Below are 15,537 nucleotides of genomic sequence, written 5' to 3' on the forward strand. Positions count from 1 at the left end.
CTTTGATTGTCAAAAACATCAATGTCTTCCTGAAGCCTGAGATCGAAGAGAACAGACCCAAACCAGAATTGTTTACCTCTGCGTCTCTGAATCAAGCCAGATGTCCTCCGCATAATGACAGTCTTCAGAAAATTGCACAGCTAGCCACCATTCCCTTCAGCAGCAATGCCTTTTCTTCCTGCTGTCATAGCAGTCTGCCTTTCTCCATGCTCTGTGCAATAATAGAACACTACTATGCCAGTAAAAACACTTTTGAGTGAAAATGCTTATTGTTTTTAAATTAAATTTTATTTTTTTCCATCACCATTTATCCCCCCATACCCTCTTCCCCTACATTCACCTCGACTCCCTACCCCCTGCAATCACCACGCTGTTGTCTGTGTCTTTGAGTAGAAATCTTTAAAAGTGTGCACTTTGGAGTTTCATATTAGCCAAATCTCGTTAGTCACTAAACCAGCAGTCCATAATCTGAATTTGACTTATTTAGAAGTCATTGAACTTCTTGAAGTTGTATGTTAGTACATGTGTATATTTCTTGGAAGAAGGCCACAGCTTTCACAAGATTCTCAATGAAATCTCTGACCCAAACAAATTAGCTTGTGAGGTTCTCTGGAATCCCATCCACTGTCCATGGTGCCTATGTCCAGGAGCTCTTCTTTACTTGTTTCTTCAGAACTATCTTCAGTACTCCAATCTCTCCAGCATAATTTGCTTGTCTTCATGACTTCCTCCTTTAACAAAAAAATTGTTTTCTAAAAATCTTTTAATGCTATAGTAATTCCTAAAACCCTGTATGCCTTGTTTTCAGTTAATTTCTTTTTTTTTTAAAGATTTTATTTATTTTTAGAGAGGGGAAGGGAGGTAGAAAGAAAGGGAGAGAAACATCAATGTGTGGTTGCCTCTCACCTGCCCCCTATTGGGGACCTGACCTGACTCACAACCAAGGCATGTGCCCTGACTGGGAATCGAACTGGTGACTCTTTGGTTTGCAGGCTTGCACAAACTGAGCCACACCAACTAGGGCTGTTTTTAGTTAATTTCAATACTTGAATAATTACAGTTCCTTCCAGAACTTTCTTATTTTCATTCATTTATATTTTCCTGAGGTATTGATTTACAGTAAATCCTGCCTGTTTTGCTTAAATTGCAACCTGTAAGACATAGGCTATTACAGAACCCACAACAACAAGGGGGGGGGGGCGGCCTGGGACAATATACTATTATTGAAAGAAGGCCCCGGGTCCGTTATGTCCGCCTCCAGAGGAAAGACGTCTCTCAATGCCAGAGATTCGTGAAAAGGAAAGGAAATGTTTATTTAATGCTATACTAACTTAAAGTAGTGACCTAATGTCTTCACCCAAATCCCAAAGTCCCTTAAAACACCCACAAACAGACACAGTCCTTCCTTCCTTCCCCCTTTGCCCAGTCCAGAGTACCGTATCTCAGGAAAGGAAATAGAAGTCCATGGCTCAGCCAGTCCTCTGGCTATTCCCAGTTAGTACTCCATCTCGACTGGGAGACCTCCCTGGGTTCCCGGCACCCTCAGCTGAGTCGCCGGGATCTCTGCTAAAACCAGGTGGTGGTTCCCCCTTCTAAAGCTGTGGGGGTCCCCACTCTGCCAGGCCACGTGGTTCTCTCCTCAGGGCTGCAGGAGTCTACACTCCGTCAAGTCTGCGTGGTTCTCCTTCCTAAAGCAGCATGGTTCTCCTTCCTAAAGCAGCATGGTTCTCCTCCTAAAGCAGCATAGTTCTCCTCTCAGGGCTGCGCATGGTTCACCTTCCTAAAGCAGCATGGTTCTCCTTCTCTCAGGGCTGTGCATGGTTCTCCTCCTCAATGGCCGCCAAATCTGGGTTTTTGAATCCCCGCGGCCAACTTTCCTCTGCAGCCTCATTTCCGACTCCTCCCACACTCGGCTTCACATGCCAGAACTCGTGTCCTTCCAGCTTTACTGGGCTGCCATCATGAGTCTGGGCAGGCGTGGCCCCATGTCCTGGAGCCAATCCTCTCTGAGCTCCCACGCAGGCGCTGTAGCTCAGGGGACCCGCCCCCCCCCCCCAGTTATATCTGGGTGGGGAAGTTACTTCTAGGTGGGGAAGTTACTTCCATTCCCCTGGCTTAGAGCGGATCACAGCAACTTAACCTATCTTTGCAACCAGCCAAAGGCTATAGATATGTTAAATGACCAACCCAGAGGTTAGCTGCAAGGCTGTTGCTATGCAAAACAGCTCTCAATGGCCCTGCTCCATTTGTCCCTTTCCCCAACCCACACCCTGGGGTGGGGGATGGAGACATCTTAAAATCTCCTGGACACCTTAAGTTCTGGGCCACATTTCAAATGCCTATTTGGGGCCCCCCTCTTGGCTGCACCCTGTAACAAGGCTAGAATTTCTTAAATATGTTTTGTCACACTAAATATTATATAACCATAAAATATATTCTTTTTTCTGAATTTGAGTAAAAAATTTTTATTCATCTCTGAGTTTTAGTGCTCACTGCAATTCAACTTCATTTACATATATTTGACTTTAGCTTGTGTCACTGGTACAGTGGCAGCAAACAAAAATATTTGGAGGCATTGACCTTTAATGCCTCTGTTAATGGTCATTATCCTTTTACTGAAAGCTTACCTGTCTTGTCTTTAGTAAATTGTATTTGAGACCTGTCCAGAATCACCTTGCATTATAAAATGAATTTATTTTAGACCAAGTTTAGACCCTAGGGACTTTCGGAGAATAATTACCTCTGTTCTGGCTAGCATCCCAGGAATACTGGCATTCAGTAATGACACTATTATAAGTGACCCAGCTACAGCTGTTCCAGGTATCCCCTCCATTGAGCTCAGAACGTATTCCTCCCTGGAAATGTCATAAACTTTTTTCTTGATCACCAAAGGAACCAACAGAGTTGACCATCAATCACTACCATTAATATTCTTCACAGCAGAATTAAGAAATTTTATAGCTGCATTCATATTGGCTTAAAGGGCACCTAGCATGTGTAAGGCAGTATTTCTCAAACTTTAGGGTGCATCAGTATCACCTGGAGGGCTTGTGGAAACACTGATGACTGGGACCCACCTCCAGAGTTTCAGTTCAGTAGGAATGTAGAGCAGTCTGAGAATGTGCACTTCTACCACGTTCCTGGATAAAGGTGATGCTGTTGGGGAGGGGGTGGGTGGAACACTGCACTTCTAAGAAGCATAAGTATAAGACATTGATTCTTACACTGGGAAGGACAGGGAAGACTCATACCTCAAGGAGCTTGTGCTCTCATAGGGAAGATAAGATATTTACATAAATAACATACCACTTGTGCCCTTAGGGCTGACAGGCAGAGTAAGCAAACAAGAGGAAAGGCAGATATACCTTTCAGTTTACAAGAATAGGGAAGCCTTCGTGGAGAAGGTAGCAAGTCACTTGGCCTTGATAGATGATGGGTGGAACCTAGAAATCCAAAGCTGGGATGAAATGGAGAGCTATATCCCAGTTGAAATGCACCGCATTTAAAAACTGTAAAAGAAATCCCCATTTTTGACATTTACGAGACAATTTTCAAAAATTGTGTTTTGAATAGTATTTTAATGCAACTTAAATTAATGTTAATATTTTAGTGTAATAGTCCTGGCTGGTATGGCTCAGTGGATTGAGCACTGGCCTGTGAATCAAAGGGGTGCTTGTTGGGAACCACACTACCTGGTTTCAGAAGCTGTAACCCACCATTGGCTAAGGCTGAGTAAAAAACCTTGGGACCATAAGCCACTAAGGAGATAAAGCTTATCCTCCCAGCAGGGAAGCTGCCTCTGCCCCTCCTTACTTCATCCTGCTTGGCCCCAGGCAGATAACTGGTTAGCCAATGACAGGTAAGATTCCTCCAGGGAGGGACAACCTAAGATAGTCATGGTATCAATGAGGTCATCAGGGAAGGACTTGGGGGGTTACAGAAAAAGGGGGCAATGGACCCTCAGCCCTCAGCTTTGACATAGCCTGAGTCCTCATTCTGTCTGTAAAAAGTCTCCTAATCTCTTGGCTGCCTTACTTCCCCTGCCTGACTTAAGCCTAAAACAATGCTGGAGATGGGTGTGACCCTGTGCTGGTACGGGTGGGCTTCCAGGGCAATCAGGTCTAAGAAAAGAATGCACAAAATCCTGTGAGGCCTGCTTTGCTAAGAATACCCTCAGTTTAAATGATAAGGGTTCGAGCATAAAATGAGTTTGTTTGCCAAAGTTTTATGGCCCTTTGGCTACCTGACCCTGACTCAGAATAAAACCTCATAAAGTTGCTGGTTGCTGGTTCAATTCCCAGTCAGGGCACATGCCTGGGTTGTGGGCCAGGTCCCCAATAAGGGGTGTGTGAAAGGCAACCACACATTGATGTTTCTTTCCCTCTCTTTCTCTCTCCCTTCCCCTCTGTCTAAAAATAAATAAAATCTTAAAAAATATATTTTGGTATAATAATGATATTGTGGTTATGTTAAAATGAGGCTTTATCTTTCAGAAAGGCGTACTGGAGTATTTATGGGTAAAATGACGTGTTGTCTGGGAAAGTGGATGGATCTGGATGGAACAGATTGGCTAATGGTTGATGGTAGCTATGACCTAGTGATGCATTCATGACAACTTCATTATGCTATTCTATGTATTTTTGTGTATGCTAAAAATTCTTTGTAATATAGTTTTTAAAAGGTAGCAACTATATGAACAAAAATCAAAGAACTAAAGTAGTGCAGGGCTGATTACTTTTTTGTACTAGAAGATAAACAATACAAAGTAAACAACTGAACAATAAGGGTAAAATAGTAAATTAAGACATTCAAAGATTTGGCTTGAATGTCATTAAGGAATACGGGCTATGTTTTTAAGACAATGGAGAAACACTGAAAGTGCTTCAAACAGGAAACTAATATGACAAAAATGTACTTTGAAAATATTGTGGCAATGGCAGACAAAACAGATGGGTGGGGGCAAGAGTCTGGAGTTAACAACCAGGTGGTAAAGGCCTGAGTGGAGATCTGGAAGATAAAAAGAAAGGGGAAGTTGAGGGGGAGCATATAGACAAATCTGTTGATGTTGGCAGTAGGTTAACTATGAAAGAGGGAGGATTTCAAGGTTCTAAACTTGAAGACTTGAGAACACCAGTGCCATTGAAAGGAAGGGGATATTCAACAAGGAAATGATAAATTTTGTTTTAAAATATTGCTAGTGGGGAATCGATATGATATGAACAGCAGATAGCTGGAAATATGTGCATGGAATACAAATGCCAGGCAAAACAGGATTGAATTTAAGACACCTATGTGAGACGGGATGAGATTACACTGTGAAAAAGTTAATGGGAAAAGAGAGTCAAGGACTTTGGGAAGCTACTAAATTTAGGGAATAGGAAAGAGAAGAGGGAGAGAGTAGTAAAGCAGAGGCATAAAATTTCACATTCATGTAAGCACTTTAGCGTAGTGCAGCAATTTCAACCAGTGTGCCACAAGAATTTTTAAAACATGAAATACTTGACTATTTAGTTAGGGGCACTGACTTCTTTTCCCTTAGATTGTCAAACTGAAAAATGGTAACAACCAATACAATAACAGCCATCTGTTATAAGTGCCCTGTCTTGAACCACAAATATAGGTCATATAATGGAATCGTATCTTATTGGTCACATCTCATAATGAGGTGGTGTCTGACTAATTCTTGGTAGAAGAAATCCTTATATACAAGGGCAGGCACCTGATTTTTTAAAAAGTCACTTTGTAGCAAACAGGGTAGGTAATTACCCTTCACTAGTAATAGTAATCTCTATTATTATTTTTGGTAAATTAACCAAAATTATACATTTTTGTCCTGTCATCAAAAAATACATTTTTTGAAGTGCTGCTGAACTTTCATGATTAGTTTATATGTGCCATGAGATGAAAAAGGTTGAAAATTGCTGGCTTAGTGACATCTAATATTCTGCCCGCAATAATTAGATCACAATTTAATTATGATAAATTAAAAATAATATTCTTTGTTTGTATACCCATGTTCATAGCAGCATTATGCACAATAACCAAAAGGTGAAAGTAACCTAAATGTCCATCAATGGATGAACGGATTTAAAAAATGTGGTATATGCATATGTATTTGTCAGGATTCTCCAGAGAAATAGAACCATATGGTAAACTAAAACACACACACACATATGAAATAGAACCGTTAGTGTGTGTGTGTATATACATAGATACATATGTATATGGTAAACTCATGTATATGTTTGCACATGTGAGAATTATCTGGTGTTTCCTGCCCACTCATAATTGAAGTCAACTTATCAAAAATAGTCCACTAAAGACAGCAGAAAAATGAGTCAGCTACAAGATATTCACCTTAGTCTAAGAGACCTACTTGCCTGTGTCAGTTGTAAATATCTCAAAGCCTTGCTAGTGAACTCTTTTTCCATTTTCCTCATGGATCAGTCATGCTCTGCCAGATTTTATCAAGAATGCATTAGAGAGATAGTCAAAGAATTATTCCAAGCTGAGGAAATAATTTATGATCTTAAACTAGTAATAACCTAAAGAAAATACTGAAACTATTTTCTGACTATTGTCAAAATTTTAGTATCCATTATGTTGAAACTGAAGTTGTTGTATTTGTGACATCGACAAATCATTAGGTAGAATAACCACACATAACAAATTACTTCAACTTGGATTAGGGTGGAAAGGATGTACAGGCATATCTTGTCTTATTGTGCTTTGCAGATGATTTTTTAAAGTAAATTGGAGGTAAGACCTTTCACCAGCAAAAAGATTACAACTTGCTGAAGGCTCACTTAGGAATAAATATTTTTTATTAAGGTTATGTACATTTTTTAGACATTATGCTATTGCACACATATTATACTATAGAAAGTGTAAATGTAACATTTATATGCACTGGGAAACCAAAAAAATTGAGACTCTTTACTGTGATATTCCCTTCACTGTGGTGGTCTGGAACCAAAGCTGTAATATCTCCAAGGTATGCCTGTGTTCTGTACTTATTCAGACATGGCACAATACATGTTTCCTTAAAGTCAGGAAATCCACAAGTTGTGTGATTGTCTTGTAACTGGATCTACATGCATTGCCTTAGCTACAGTTAATGTTTAGTTGTAACAATTTCTCTATTTCTTTGCTAACATAGACTTTGTTCTATATAAAGTCTCATTTATATACATTTTAATATGACAACCTATTGCAGAGGAAGTATGTAAGGCATAAATCATAAAAACAGGAAACCATTTTGAGTACTTATGTTACAGGGACCTATTTTAAATCATTTGTATTTATTATCTCTTTTAGTCTTCAAATTGGGTGTGTGCGGAAGATATTACTATTATTATTGCCCTCACTTAACTGATTAGGAAGGTGAAGTCAAAGAGACCAAGTAGCTTGCCCACAGTCACTCAGTAAATCACAGAGCCTGGAGTTGATTTTTCCCAGCAGTCTTATTGCAGAGTTGGAGCAGTTAGCCACTGTGTAATACTTCTCTAAGGAGAAGTAAACTGCCTAAACAACATTAACACTTGGTTAATATCTCCAATATTCTCTAAAACTAAACATAGTAAAATCATAACTCATCATGTCTCTGCCTTTCCACAACACCCCTCCCCCAACATGCTGAAGACAATTTCAGTTCTGCCAGTATCCCCATTTTTCAAACATCTGTTAGATACCTTGAATTACCTCTGATCACTCCATCCCTCTTTCACTTTTATCTGCAAAATAGCAGTAATAGAGGGCAGGTACCAAAAAATTTAGCTATTAATACTTTTGTGTTATTGTCTACTGTAGCAGGAAGTACCTGTACTAGGCCCTGCCTTTTAATGTTTCAGTTTTAATTTACATGGTCAAAAAAGAAAATCAGAAAATTCTGGAAGCGTTAATATTAGAAGCCAATAAACAGCAATATTCCAGCCAATTCCCAATGAAGAGTTATTAAAAGATGAGACCAATTAAAACGACAGTATTTCTATTAGCTTTATTATTTTTAACTAGCTTTATTTAAGCTACTGATAGTAACAAAGAAGAAAGTATATACTTGGTGACTATACAGTTAAAGTCCACTATTTACGTTTGTTGCAGAAACCTTTTTTCGAAACTGATGAATGGCTAAGTTCTCCAGAAACTACTAATACTTTTCTAAGGCAAGCAGAGAGTGCAGCGGTCTCTCAACACAAAACTACAAATCCCAGAATGCTCTTTCTTCCATTTTTGCCGCGAGATTCCGGAAAAGCTACGTCAACCAATCGTTTAATGAAAACCTACGCTACCAGCCAATCAGAAGGCGAGAGGAAGCTCGAAGTGTGGAGGAGGAACGCGCGGTGTGTTCGAAATAGGAAAGTTGGCGCGGCCGAGGGAGGTGGGTCCAGTCTAGCGGTTAGCTGCAGTCGGTTCATGTCTTGTGTGGGAAAGTCGGCGGGGCTCAGGCCTCCCGGAGAAGGTGAGAGAAGTGGTAGCTGAGCTGACCTCCGGATCCGCCTGTCGCGGCAGAGGAAAGTGGGTTTGGGGGCGGATGTGTATTTTCCGAAGCAGTGTCTTTGAAATGCACGCCCTGTTGTTTGCGAGTTTGGGCCTCACGGGGGGCGGGGGTGCGGTGGAAAGGCCGAACAAGAGGTCTGCATCCCTGGGAAGATTGTTGGTCCTTGAGAAGGTTTTAAGCGTTGTAGGGAACTGGTGGGACCTGCAGTCTTAGAGGATATCTTGTTATGGTGGAGGACACAGAGGCCCAGAGATTCTAGGTCATTGGCCCCCAACGTTTTGGGCACCAGGGACCGGTTTCGTGGAAGACAGTTTTGCCACGGACCGCGGTGGAGGCCGGGAGACCGGAGGCGAAGCTCAGGCGGTATTGCGGGCGGTGTCCAACTTCTGGAAGGAGGGAGGTTAAGGACCCCTGGTCTAGGTGACTTACACACATTATGGCTACATCCACTGAACCCCCACTCCAGCCTTCGTTTTACTGCTGCCTTAATTGATCAGGGGTGGGAGGAAGAGACGGGGTAGACCTGTGGGAGTCTTATCCTATGGGAGAGGGCTGGCCACCTGGGACCTGACGATTCAGACTGGAATTGAAAGTGTCCCGGTTGGGAGGTGCTTTAGATGTCACCAATTTTACTTGTGAGAAAACGTAGTCGGGTCATTTTCCCAGGATTATATAACATGTACGTGTCCTGTGCAATTTTACTACTAACACATTTGTAGGAAGTAAAGGCTTCCTGAATCTTGCTGCACCTTAACCATAGTTAAGTTCAGGTGGCTTGATCTGCCCTAGAATATCTAGAGTTAAAAGTAAGTTGCTAACTAACCATTTCTAGCAAAGGTCAAACTGCCAAAATATGGTTGATTGTAATACGTTCCTAATATGATTAAAGTAACTTAAAAATTGCAGTGTGTTCTCTTTGTTTTGTAGCATTGTCTTACAAAATGGTAGAGGATGAATTGGCACTGTTGGATAAAAACATAAATGAATTTTGGAATAAATTCAAAAGCAATGTCAGTGACACCTCCTGTCAGATGGTGGGACTAAGAGATACCTACAAGGACATCAATAAAGCATTGGCAGGTACCTAACGTTACCTTGTAACATACTGTTTATGTTGTTCTTTGGGGTTTTTTTAGTGTTATTTCTGCTGAATTACAACACCAATTCCAATTTCTCTTTCAGAAAAGCTCTCTGTGAAATTAAAGGAAGAAGAACGAATGGTTCAAATGTATCAAGGATATCAGAATCGTATGTGACAATCTGTAGATCCCAGAACTTTGTTTAAACATCTTTATGAAATTCCTTATGCAAGTTAAACAATGTATTCTGTATGTATATACATAAAAATAACAAACATGTATTGGTAACCCAGCTTAATGAATAGGCCATCCCATGTTATACCTTCTGCTTCACCTGCTTCCAGAACTTTCTTATCATTAATTTGTTTTATATTGTGGTTTTGAGTGTTACATGAATGGTATCAGTTTGTATATATTCTGTGCCTTTATTGATCATCTTTGGTGGTTTATTTCTGTATTTATTTGAAGGGGTTAGAGTTGCAAGGATCATGGTCATCTGATTTTTAAATCCTTGGTTTAATTTGGTATTTTTTTTCAAAAAGCATTTTTGTCTTTCTATTTTCAAAGACAAATTGGAAAGAATCGATTAGGAGCTTTTTCTCTTTGTTTTTATAATTTCTTAATCATTAGGAAACAAAACATGATGTATTCATCTCATGAAAGTCAATGTTTTGGTTGTAGATATGTGTTGGAGAACAAAGTGTGTATTGTCTAGCAAATGCTTTGTGCTTCTTACAGAGATCTGTAGGCAGAATAAGCTCATTGAAGAAAAGAAAGATAACTTGTCCAAGTTGATTGTGGAAGTCAATGGCAAAAAGCAGGAGCTGGAAGCACTGACTGCAAAAATCCAGGATCTTAAGGAAGAATATGCGAAGAAGAAGGAAAGTAAGTTTTGAGTTGCACACGTATTTAAAACATCAGTCTAAATTTCAAAGTGGTGATGGTTCACAACTATATCTTGCCTTCTCTCCAGCTTATTTCCAAAAGTAAATACTGTCCCTTAGGGACATAGCCAGCCAGTCATCTCTGTGAGGTGTCTGTGAAGGGTAGCTGAACAGGTTTTATTTTCTTTTGTTTTACTTAAAGGTACTTTTAACTCCTAATAGAGCCAGAGTAATAATGAAGTTGATATGGGAGTTTAATTAATCATAGTGGAAGACAGTTCCACTAAATAAGATTGGTCAGGGAAAGGCGATAGTGTGATGTAGGTAAGAAATGTACTGATCATGCATGCATTGTCTGCAGGGAACTATTAAGCACCTTTTTTATGCTGGAAAGACTCTTTTATAAAAAAGTTTCATAATTGAATGAGGGCTTTCTTTAGAAAGGAGTCTTATTTGCTCACAAAGTAATCCTCAAATCTTTTGAAAATAGCAAGGTTTGTTTTGTTAATGCTTTTTCTTACAGAATTTGTATGCTAGTCTGCATTATTTTTCTTATCTGCTATGTGTTAGGAAATAATGTGCTGACTTTAAGAACAATTCTAAACTAGCATGAAATAAGGCTGACTTCTCTTGAGAAAAGTTATGTTTAAGAGAATAGAGTATTTTTCCAATGAAGTAATTTCTTGGCTAACCATAAAAGCAAACTAGTGTAAACAAAGTATGTTTCTCCGCCAGCTATGCAAACCTTGGTCTATTTATTCATGCTACTAAATGATAAAATAGAATAAAACATTCCTCTCACTCCTTGTGCATATTTTCTCACACAGTTTTTCCTTCTGCTTGAATGAACAGAAACTTCTTTTGCTAATTGGTAGAGGTAGAAACTGAATAATGTAAGCAGATTCATTTGTCTGGCATCTTTTTTTATAGTTTTCAAGTTTTTAAAAAAATGAGCATTGAGCATTATATAAAATATTTAATAGTATTTATGTTTTTTTAAATCATAGCTATTTCCACTGCTAAAAAAGCTAATGATGAGAGGTTGCAAAGGCTACAGAAATCTGTAGACCTGTATAAAGATCGACTTGGACTAGAAATTCGAAAAATTTATGGTAAGTATATTATAAATAAAACAGGAAATTAGAAGGTGTGTCTTTTTTTCTTTTTTTTTTTAATTTTATTTTAGTCATTGTTCAAGTACAGTTTTCTCCCTTTTACTCCCAATCCAGCCCCCCGCCAACCCTCCCCACTTTTCTCCCATTACCACCCTCCTCCTAGTTTTTGTCCATGTATCCTTTAAATTTGTTCCCATGAACCCTTCCCATTGTCCCCTGAAATTCCCTCTTCTCTCCCCTGCGGTCACTGTCAGCCTGTCCACTATTTCAGTGTCTTTGGTTATATTTTGCTTGTTTCTTTGTTTTGTTGTTTAGGTTCCTGTTAAAGGTGATATCATATGGTATTTGTCTTTCACTGCCTGGCTTGTTTCGCTTAGCATAATGTTTTCCAGCTTCATCCAAGCTGTTGCAAAGGGTAGGAGCTCAGAAGGTGTGTCTTATTTTAAGTGGAGAATTAAAATTTTTTTTCAAAGTAAAAATATTTCATGTTTTCAAGTAATATAATGACTATATTAGGAACTTTTTGAAAGGCAGGGGAAAATATAAAATTTTTATCACCATAATTCCTGAAGCCTTGGTTTTTTTATCATCCAGTATTTTAATAAATGTATTTTTGGCTGGTTGCCAACATACAAATAATTTCCATTCTTTGTTCAATATGGTATTGTATAATTCACGTTTCTCCAGTTACACCCTTCATGATGGTCAATTTAAAATGGTGGTTTAATATTTCATTCCATTAATGTATCATTAACACATATGTTGCCTCTAACTTAGCTTTTGGATTCTGCCTGTTTTTTAGTTTTAGGAGTACTCTAGTGAATGTAGACTCCCTCATTCTTTTGTATACTTCCTATGGAATTCCCACCGAGGAATTACTGGGGTAAAGCATGTCTGTATTCTAACGGCCGTTACGTGTGTGCACACCAGTTTACAGCTCTGCTCACTGTGTTTGGAGCACCCGAGATCGCACTGGTTTGGCTACTTGCCAGAAATACTTAGAGAACTCAGCATAGAGTCATAATTTTGATGAAGCCCAATGTGTTTTTTTTTCTTTTATCTGTGTTTTTGGTGTCATATTTAAACTATACTACATTCTTTAAAAAATGTGTTTATTGATTTTAGAGGAAGGGATAGAGAGAGAGAAACACTGATGTGAGAGAGAAACACAGATCATTTGTCTCCCATTTGCACCCCAACTTGGTAGATTAAACCCACAACACAGGCATGTGCCCTGACTGGGGATCCAACCCCCAACCTTTCGGTGCATGGGACAGTGTTGCAAACAACTCAGCCACACTGGCTAGAGCCAGACTACAATACATTTTAAAACACATTTTTGGCATGCATTTGGAAGCTCTCATTAAGTGGATATATAGGGCTGGGCAAAAGTAGGTTTACAGTTCATATGAAAAATATAATAAGTAATGATACAGTAATAAACTTTTGCATACTCACAACTGTAAACCTACTTGTGCCCTACCCTATGTATACTTAGTGTGGATATTCATCAGAGACAAGGTAAGAAGTGCACCTCCATCAAAAGTTTTACATAATAAAATATGCTCATATTAAAGAATTTAATCTCTTTTTTCAGGTGATAAATTACAGTTCATATTCACTAATATTGACCCTAAACATCCTGATAGCCCATTTATGTTTTGCGTGCACCTGAATGAAGCAAGGGACTATGAAGGTATGTCCTCTCCATAACTGGTATTCCAGATGGCACCCCGAAGAGTTATTTGAATCAGAATATAAAGTAATATGTATGAAATAAGATCCCCACAAGCTGTTGTCTTCTTTTCCAGTCTTACTTTTTTGGCATATGGTCTTCTAAAAGCTGTGACTGTAATAAGTAACTGCTCTTCAGGATGGCCCATTGTCACAGTGGCGGCGGAAAGTCGAAAAGTCAAAAGATCACTGTATTTCATATCCTTTTAGAGAATTTAAAGCTATAAAGGATATGACTACTTAAATGTGAACATTATAATTTATCCAAGTAGGTGATTTTAAAATCAAGTGTAAAATCATTAGAATCTGATAATTTTTTTCCCATAAAAAGGTCAATTTTACAAAATTATTCCATCTTGAAAAATTTTACACATTGATAATTTAGCTGAGTTACTGATTCTCCAGCAGGCCAGATGTTTTTTGATTTATGGGAATTATATATCATTGCTAATAGTGTGAACAAGAAGAGAATGGAAATCTTTTTTTATTCTAATTGCCCTTTTAAAGTAATTCACTTACCGGAATTGAGGAAATGGTTCTCAGCTTTTTATACCTGTGGTCCCATTAATGCGTTTATAGGAGACACGCGTTCAGGTGAAGGTTTGGTTGGCTCTCCGGTGTGCCCTGGTGACTCAGTTCCTATTCCAGTGGAATTTATATTTTAGGAATCAAATTCATATACAAATGTTTGGCTTTTTTCTCTCTTGGTAACTATCTTCTAATCTAAAGAATGCTGAATTTAAAAAATCAATCCCCAAAAACCTCTTGCCTAACTTTTAAATTAGCTCCCTACTGGATATTTTCTGTTGCCGCATAGTGTCATAGTATTTGAGAGTGTATTAAGATGGAATCTACAGTTTAATTTTGAATCAAGTGGTCTTTTCTATTTTTTCTCTACTTTGGTCACTGGCCTTGTATCCTAAGCAGTTTCTACTGAAGAGCAGGAAATCTGATGTGGTTGAATTTCTTCCCTTGAACAAAGGACAAGATTGGTGGTAGAGAATGCTGGCTCATGCCTATCCTTTCATTAACTTCTCTGGAGATTCCCTTTGCTCCCAATACGTACCATCTGGTTCAGTAGCCCACAAGATCCGTACTGTTATTTGTGACTTTGAGTATCATTTATTTAGAGGCCCTGTAAATAACCACTTTTGGAACAGCAACCACATTTTCTGATGACCTCCATTTCATTTGTGAAACTTCAGATTTCCTCCTCCCCCCTTAATTGTAAGTTAGTAAAGGTTGGTATTGAAAGTTATTCTCTTTTTTGGTCCAGCTGTCGGATACCAGGAGTCAGGCCAAAATTTTGTAGTGAAAACCTGATTTAACATGTAAAACAACAAACAAACTCCTCTTAAAATAGTTTAAATAGTTAAAAAGCATAGGAAAAATAATGGGAAATGGCAGTCTTCTTTATCACTAAGCTGTTCAATCCCTTGACTACCATCTGTTTAAAGCAAGATTGTAGTACAGAGATTTGAATATCTGGAGATTAAGCAGAGGGAAGGTCCAAAAGATAGGATATGGAAAATCAAGTGTATCATCATTCCGTGTTCAATTCAATTCAATAAAATGAAATTAAAATAATTTGAATCAAATGAAAGCATGTAAATTGTAAAAACTTCTCTCCCATAAAAAATTTCTTCAAAGTATCTTTTTTTTTTTCTTCTAGTGTCTGATAGTGCTCCTCATCTTGAATGCCTGGCAGAATTTCAAGAGAATTTAAGGAAGACCAAAAATTTTTCGGCCTTTCTTGCTAATGTTCGGAAAGCTTTTAGTACTATGGTTCATAATTAATGTATAAATAGTATATAAAAACTGTTTATTTTTCTTCCCTAAGTGTATTTCTTTTAAAAAGAATTCTCATTATCCAGTTTGCCTATAATCCTTTTGTTTTTTTTTTTTAACATTTCTATGTGGTATATTTCTTTAAACTATTTTAATTAAAATCTTAGGAAACAAAATTTATATAAAATCAAATGTGTTCTTTGTAAAATAAAAGATAATATACACACACACACAGTTGACCCTTGAACAACATGGGTTTGAATTACGCAGGTCCACTTAAATGTGGATTTTTTTCAATGAATTCACTGTCGGCCATCTATGTCCCTGGGTTTCACATCTGCAGATTCAGCCAAGCATGGATGGAAAAGTGTTTCCTTCTGCACCTGCAGAAGGCTGGTGTGTTCTGTGAGGATTTCCAGCTGCATGGGGGTCAGAGTCCT

General features: G+C 38.5%; 1 protein-coding gene across 1 annotated transcript; it reads left to right on the top strand.

Annotated features, from left to right (window-relative positions):
• Nucleotides 1-8,311: 8,311 nt before the first annotated feature.
• On the top strand, nucleotides 8,312-15,201 carry SPC25 (SPC25 component of NDC80 kinetochore complex). Its single transcript, XM_028509735.2, has 7 exons — nucleotides 8,312-8,458; nucleotides 9,425-9,577; nucleotides 9,680-9,745; nucleotides 10,315-10,461; nucleotides 11,468-11,572; nucleotides 13,173-13,271; nucleotides 14,982-15,201. Exons 1-7 carry the CDS (start codon nucleotides 8,413-8,415, stop codon nucleotides 15,104-15,106), a joined length of 741 nt encoding a protein of 246 aa, XP_028365536.1. The 5' UTR covers nucleotides 8,312-8,412; the 3' UTR covers nucleotides 15,107-15,201.
• Nucleotides 15,202-15,537: the final 336 nt, after the last annotated feature.

Source organism: Phyllostomus discolor, chromosome 4 (assembly GCF_004126475.2).
Source record: "Phyllostomus discolor isolate MPI-MPIP mPhyDis1 chromosome 4, mPhyDis1.pri.v3, whole genome shotgun sequence".
Taxonomy (NCBI): Eukaryota; Metazoa; Chordata; class Mammalia; order Chiroptera; family Phyllostomidae; genus Phyllostomus; species Phyllostomus discolor.